Source organism: Alligator sinensis, unplaced genomic scaffold (assembly GCF_000455745.1).
Source record: "Alligator sinensis unplaced genomic scaffold, ASM45574v1 scaffold638_1, whole genome shotgun sequence".
In the NCBI taxonomy this organism is placed as follows: Eukaryota; Metazoa; Chordata; order Crocodylia; family Alligatoridae; genus Alligator; species Alligator sinensis.
Window position 1 is genome coordinate 60630 of NW_005843531.1, and position 7664 is coordinate 68293.

Below are 7664 nucleotides of genomic sequence, written 5' to 3' on the forward strand. Positions count from 1 at the left end.
GAAAGACAGGCCGGGCCACAGCTTCTGGTGTCAAAATGGCAGCTGGTGACTATGGCACCAAGCCCATGTCAACACGGCACTGGTTTTACTTCACGAAAGGCGGGGGACTGCTTCCTAGCCATGGGGTGCCGCACCGGGGCTGGAAATGTGCCCCAGATGGTTGTGTCCTGATTCACCAAAGGGGGTTGGGGCCTGGTGGAGACTCGTGGGAGTCTGCGCGCCACCTGGCAATGGTCTCCATGGACCACACAACGCCTCGGTGTGCCGGTGTCTGCCCCAGAGTGAGAACAACGGGGCAGAAAAGGCTAAAAATTGTGTATGTAAATGTGTATATATGTATAAATGTCTCTATGCTTTTATGTGTACGTATGTGCACATATATACATGCATCAAAGGATGTATACCCATGCATGCATATATATGTATATTCATGCATGGGTACACGGCCTTTGATGCATGTATATGAGTGTAACAGAAGGGCCACTCCCATCCGGGTGTCCATGGTGAGCCAAAACCAGGCTGAGCCCGAGAGATTTCTTTGTCCCCCTGAGGACACCAGAACAAAAGCCCTGGAGCAATTCTGCCTTCAGGCCCTGGAAACGGGGTCCCTCTCCGAGCCCACCAGAATTGCGCAGCCAGTATGGGCAGCCGCCAGGATCTGGTGTGGGAGGTTGACTTGGAGAGCTGAGAGAGAGGTGAGCTGTCGTGGAGACTGCAGGGATCGTGCTGGGGAGCAGCGGAGCCCAGAGGCGTGCCCTGGCTCTGATTAAAGTGGGGCTGGGAGTGGGTATAGACCTTCCTTCTTGTAGTGGACCCTCACATGGGGGGCCCTGCGGCAGTGAGAAACCAGGACCATAGATCCACCAGCCCCGAGGGCAGAGAGGGGTGTCGTGGGGAGGAGGAGGCTGTTTCTGTATTGCAGGAGGCCAAGCATGGGCACCAGCTGTCAGCAGGGGTAGAGCCCCCAGGGCCATGGAAGGAGCTCCCATCACACCCACACCTAACTCAGGTGGCATCAAGACCACGATAGTCAACCAAAAGACTGCTACTTTGGGTGTCTACATCAGACCTACCCGGGGGGTGATTATCTACCTATAAATGTACATATGTTGTTACCAAGTTATATACATGTCTATGAGCCTTGAGTTCATTAGTATTATTTCATAATGCAATTGAGTTACGAGTTAAGCCTTAGTATAGACAGCAATATATGTGTACGAGTATAAATATATGTATATAAATACCCAAATATAAGTTAATATGTATCTTTATATCTATATATTGTACATAAAAAATATTGTAGTTACCTTCTCTGTCAGAGTGCTGTTACAGGAGGTATCCCCGTACCGGGATCCTGAGATTCCTCATTAGCCTAAAGGGACCAAAAGTCTCCCAGGGTTCCACAAATTACCACTGGCAGTGGAAGGCACCCTGCAGCGGGGTGTTATAGACATGCACATGTACATGCATATGTATGTATATACATGTATGCATGTGGGTGTGTGCTTGCACGTGTATATATACTATGTACCTATACATGTATATGTGTCTTTGTGTTTTTTATGTATAAATGTGTATATACTTCTATGTATTTTTGTATACGATTATATGCATGTATATAGGTGTATTATATATGCATATATGTATTCTTTTATGTGCATGTACATATCTGCATATGTGTGTGTGTGTGTGTATACATATATAGGCACATGGGTGTAAGTATATCGCTGTACAGGCAGTCCTCCACTTAAGTTTCACACTTATAAGGTTTATAAATTGACACCTTGTTTCAACTTTATGACATCAATTTCAACTTTCCAACGCTTGATCCAATGTCTTATGAGAAAATTGGTTCTGAGTTACGTTTCGAGCGGTTTTCAGGAACCAATAGTGTAAGTCCGAGGGCTACCTATTTTCCTATGCATGTACCTATATGTGCATATGTACATGTGTGGATCTATGTGCACATGTATGTGCATATGCATACATTGTGTGTGTACGTGTACAATACATACACATGGTATATTTGTGTATGTGCATAATTACAGGTACTATCCAGTTCTAGAGCCAGGGGCAGCGAGCAGCTCTGCCCGTGCTTGCACACAACCCCATTGTCCAGTTTAGGTGCCCTTGCCCTTAGATACTGGAGCCGCTGGTGCCCTTCCAGCTTGAGTAACCTCTAGCTGCCGCCTTTTATCCCCCATGGTGCTGGCGTCTGGTGCCAAGTGCAGGATAAGCCAGGAAGGTGTGTTCGGGGGACAGTGAGGCACCCTCCGGGTGAGGAGACCTGTTGTCAGCCACAATCACGCTTGTTGGACCTGCTTTTATCTTGGTGGTCAGCTGAGCAGGGCAAGGAAGTGGTGCCAGGATCTCTCTCGTAGTAGTAGTACTTCCCCCACCCCCGGGCTTAGTTGGCTAACATTGTATTTTATGTAACCTAGTTGTGCTCCCCTCCTCACCCCCATCCCTTTTATGTTAGCCCCTTGCTCAGGTACTCTATTTCCCTTATGGCTTTGTCACTTTTCGATTCATGATGACTCTAAGAATTTTATTAGAAAATGTTAGTAGCCATAGCGGTAGCACTAATAATAATAGCAATAATAATAGGAACATTATTACTGCTACTACTATGACTATATTAATAATAATAGCAAGAGTAGCAGAAATATTTCGGTTGCTACTACTGCTCTTGCTATAATACTAATAGAAATAATAGTAGTAATAGCCAGAGTAGCACTAATATTGCTAGTGCAATAGCAATAGTAGGAATAACAACATTAGTACTACTACTTTTGGCATTACTGCTAGTATTGCTATTATGGTTAAAGCAGTAATAACAACAACAATAGGATTATTATTGTAATAAATAACACCACCAATAACAATATTAACCATAGCAGTGATAGGAATAGTCATAGTGACTTCTACTGTTCTTTTGTAGAGGCCTGTCCCAGCTGGCTCAGCACAGCCTAGTGCCCACACACCCAACGCCTCAGAGGAAGGCTTAAAAACAGGACACCCCCTGACACATGTAGCAGAAAGGGGTGGTGGGGGAAGGATTCCTGCCCAGCTCCGTGTGGCAACCGGCAAAGCCCAAAAGCCTGGGAAAGACCCAGAGCAGAACACAGGGACAGCTATGCCCAGGTCACCCCAACCAGTGACTATTTAACCTCGTGTCAAGGCAACACACACCCAAACTCAGGCGGCTCTTCCAGAAAGCCGTTAGAGGTCTCGCTTCTTGTGGGGGATCCAGCCCTGCGAACCCAGCTGCAGGGCGATGGTGACATCCACGGAGAACCTGGTGGGTGTTTGGCACTGGACGAGAGGCAGCAAGCTTCTCTGGACCAGACAGAGACAGGGGACACACAAGTCTAGCATGTGCTCACATCCATGTGCGTCTGCCCTACACTGGGTCCTGTCTCTCTCTAGTGAGGAGACAGAGGCAGCTTGAGCTCAGGGTGGCTCCTGGTCAGATGAGCAGGGGTTGAGTCTTGCACCCTCAAACCAAGCAGATCTCCCAGTCTGCCTTTCCAGCTGGCCCAGTGCCCCAGAGGGACCCGTCTGCTCTCACAAAAGCAGGGGTGTGGCAGGGAGTGGTGCTGCCAGAGCTGGCACAGGATCTCAGGGTATTATAACCAGGATGTCTCTAGTGCTTGCATTTTATCTGGACAGGAACAAGAGAAGCTAAAGCAAGTTCCTCCACACAGGACACGGTGTATTGGGACACTAGTGATGAGGGGGCATTCCCCAGACATGACAGCATCCTGTATTTCACCCAGAGGATGTGTCCTTCCCCAGGAGAGGCAAGACCTGCCACAGGCTGCCCCTCCTTCCCCCAGAAAAGGCACTCTACTGGCCCTTGGCCACAGGCTTTTGCCAAAGGGCAGAGGCCTTGCTACACAGCAGTACACGGGAGTGAGGCCTTGAGTGTGACCGACTCCTGAGGCCGAGGGTTTGTACAACCCCTAGACCACAGCGAATCCTCAGCAAAGAGAACAGGCTGGGGAAAAGCAGGCACCTAGGGATGCAGAGTTCTGGAGAGAGGCCAAGAAGCAAAACCAGCATGACTGGGCTCAGGGTGCCATAAGCAGCTCTTTTGCAGAAGCCAATGGGCATGGGAGGCAACTGTGCCTTCTCCCAGGCATGAAGGTACTGGTGCTGGGGGAAGGTGTTACCACATGCAACACTACAGTACTGATGCTTCCCCCTGCGCACATGGTGCTTGCCTAGGTCCAAGGGATATGGCAAAGCTCTTCCCACATCTGTTGAAGTGGTGGGAGAGATCTCCAAAATGGATTTTGCGGTGAGCAGCCAGGGTCGAGAGGCAGGTGAAGCCCTTTCCACACTGTGCATATGCAGTGGTGCCAGCCCAGGGTGGAGTCATTGACATAGCTCTTCCCACACTCGGAGCACTAATGTGGCTTTTTCCCCATGTGGACACGCTGGTGATTGGCCAGGCTCGAGGATTGAGTGAAGCTCTTCCCACACACAGAGCACTGATATGGCTTCTCCCCTGTGTGGATTCGCTGGTGCTGGGCAAGGTGGGAGGACTGGATGAAGCTCTTCCCACACTCAGAACACTCATGTGGCTTCTCCCCTGTGTGGATGCGCTGGTGTTTGGTCAGGTTGGATGATTCACGGAATCTCTTCCCACATTGGGAGCACTGATGTGGTTTCTCCCCCGTATGGATGCGATGGTGATTAGCCAGGCTGGAGGATTGGGAGAAGCACTTCCCACACTCAGAGCACTGATGTGGCTTCTCCCCTGTGTGGATGCGCTGGTGTTTGGTCAGGCTAGAGGATACACGGAATCTTTTCCCGCATTCAGAGCACTGATGTGGCTTCTCCCCTGTGTGGATGCGCTGATGCATGGCCAGGTGGGTGGATCTAGCAAAGCTCTTCCCACACTCAGAGCAACCATGTGGCTTCTCCCCTGTGTGGACACTCTGGTGATTAGCCAGGGTGGAGTACTGGGCGAACCTCTTCCCACACTCAGAGCACTGATGTGGCTTCTCCCCTGTGTGAATGCGCTGGTGTTTGGTCAGACTAGATGATTCACGGAATCTCTTCCCACACTCGGAGCACTGATGTGGTTTTTCCCCTGTGTGGATGCGCTGGTGTATGGCCAGGTGGGTGGATCTGGCGAAGCTCTTCCCACACTCAGAGCAACAATGAAGCTTTTCCTCTGCGTGGACATGCTGGTGGTCAGCCAGGGTGGAGTAGCGAGTGAATCTTTTCCCACACTCAGAGCACTGATATGGCTTCTCCCCTGTGTGGACGAGCTGGTGTTTCGTCAGGTTGCAGGATTCATGGAATCTCTTCCCACACACAGAGCACTGATGTGGCCTCTCCCCTGTGTGGATGCGACGGTGTTTTGTCAGGCTGGAGGATTCACGGAATCTCTTCCCACACTCAGAGCACTGATGTGGCTTCTCCCCTGTGTGGATGCGCTGGTGTATGACCAGGAGGGTAGGTCTGGCAAAGCACTTCCCACACACACAGCAACAATGTGGCTTCTCCCCTGTCTGGGTGCACTGGTTGTTGGCCAGGATGGAGGAATGGTTGAATTTCTTCCCAAATTCAGAGCACTGTGTCTTCTCCCAGGCGTGAAGGTACCGGTGCTGAGCCAGGGATAGGAAATGGGGGAAGGTGTTACCACATGCGAGACAACAGTACTGATGCTTCCCCCTGTGCACATGGTGCTTGCCTAGGTCCAAGGGGTATGCAAAGCTCTTCCTACATCTGTTGAAGTGGTGGGAGAGTTCTCCAAAATGAATTTTGCAGTGAGCAGCCAGGGTCGAGAGGCAGGTAAAGCTCTTCCCGCACGTGGCGCACAGGTGGGGCTTCTCCCCATTGTGGCTTCTCTTGTGCAGAGTCAGGAGTGAGGGGCAGCTAAAGCTTTTCCAGCACTCAGAGGAGGGGTGGGCTTTGTCCCTGGGGTTGGCGGGGAGCTCCTGCTTCCCTCCGAGGCCCTCCCCACTGGCTTGGCTCAAATGCTGGGTCCCTCTCCAGTGGAGCATTTCTTCATGGCTCTTTTGCCCCACAAATCCTTCCCTGCTCTCAGGGCGCTCTCTGGCTTCTGTCCCTTCTCCGCTCTTATAGCCAAGGGGAGATGGCTCACACTTCACTGCTACATTCTCCCTTAGCTTTTGGGGCCCTTCCTGGCTCTTGAGCCACTGGTCCTCCACATGTCTCAGAAACTCCATCTCGCCCAAACTGCAGGGTTGCTCCAGGTTTGCAGGCCCTTCTTCAGGACTCTGCTCCACAGCTCTGCTCAGCAGCCAAGTGCGTTCTGTGTAGGGCAGAGAAACTCCAGGTTAGTCCCTGCCCTGCTGGCACAGGTCAAACACTGCTATTCCCTCTGCTGCAATGGGCCTGCAAGCACAACTGGACCTTGCAATTTGCTTTTGCTTAAGAAAACAAACTCTTCCTGCTAAATCCCAAGTGCTGGGGGTGAGGAGGGGCATGTCCCTATGCTGGGCTAATGATCCCTGCTCGTTGGAGGTCAGAGCGAGACTCTCAAGAGTTTCTGGCCCAGCTGTCAGCTGGCCCATCCCTTCAGACCCTACTGGCAGAAATCCAATTGGGACACACGTGTTGGGACAGGACCTGAATGGCTTCCTGCTCTAAGGGGCCCTGTAGACTAGAGGCAGAATCAGCATAAAGGAAGAAGGAGGCTCTCTGAGGGCTGCTCTGGTGCAGAGCACTCATGGGTTCAGGGGGAGATGATACTGAGCCCTCCACCTGGCTGGGCCAACATGCTCCAGAAGCCAAAGTGCACTGGTGAGACTTCTGTCCTGTGCTCAACCGTGATGTCTGACAGTCCTGAGAGCAGCATCTGGCAGCAGGATGGACAGCCTCGCAGTGGATTTCTGGGGCTTGCCAGCAGTCAGGGTTGTGTAGGGAGCGCGGCTGGACACTGGACCTCCTGTTTGTCCTTGGTAGAAAAAGGCAATGTGGTTCATCCATTCTGCCTTCAAGAACTATTCTGGGAGGGGAGGACTTAGAGCTCTGGCTCTCCCTTCTGGAAGGAGCAGGGCTTTGCCTCTTACCTGCTTCCAGAGAAAGGTCTGGGGGACAGAACCAGCCCATGGGACTTTCCTCTGCTGACGAGGCCCAGGTGGCCTCTACATCACCAGAATCTGCACCAAAACCTGGCATGAACCTGCACTTGGACTCTGGGCTGAGTTCCAGGCTGTGTGACACTCACAGCCCAGAGATGAAACACAAAGGCACAAGCCATGGGGGAGATTCACTTCCCCTGCATCATGAGAGCTTTTGAACCCCACCCACCCCACAGAGCCATTAAATGTAGCCTGAGACCAGGATTCAACACTTCCTGGGTTCGAGGTCAACTGGACCAGGAGACACCAGGCCTAAGCCTAAACATCTAGACAGCCAACTTGTCTGCCCTGAACAGCTGTAGTTTGGGGGAATGGCTGCTCTTCTCCACAGGTTGGAATTTCAGTGTGTGAGAACAACACCTGCCTGGACACATGACAGCAGAAACTATTTGAGGTCAGCACCTGGAAGGGCAGCTCAGGGCAGGTCTGCAGATTCCAGACTCCATGTCTGGGCACGGAGCATTTCTGAGAAGAGAGTCAGGGGAGGGGACTGCCACAACTCACCTGGCGACAGGTCCTCCAACCTTAAGATTTCCCTAC

General features: G+C 51.5%; 2 protein-coding genes and 1 pseudogene across 5 annotated transcripts in view; all 3 read right to left on the reverse strand.

The window, feature by feature from the left end:
* The window catches only part of LOC102368764, a 23254-nt pseudogene extending 15635 nt beyond the window's left edge, over positions 1 to 7619 (reverse strand).
* Positions 1 to 7664, reverse strand: part of LOC102369020 (zinc finger protein 239-like) — a 92243-nt gene that overhangs the window by 57313 nt on the left and 27266 nt on the right. The gene's annotated exons all lie outside the window — the stretch shown is intronic.
* The window catches only part of LOC112548795 (zinc finger protein 382-like), a 4428-nt gene continuing 4093 nt past the window's right edge, over positions 7330 to 7664 (reverse strand). The window contains exon 6 of the mRNA XM_025195493.1: positions 7330 to 7355. Coding sequence (XP_025051278.1) covers positions 7330 to 7355 — 26 coding nt within the window. The remainder of the gene's footprint in view (positions 7356 to 7664) is intronic.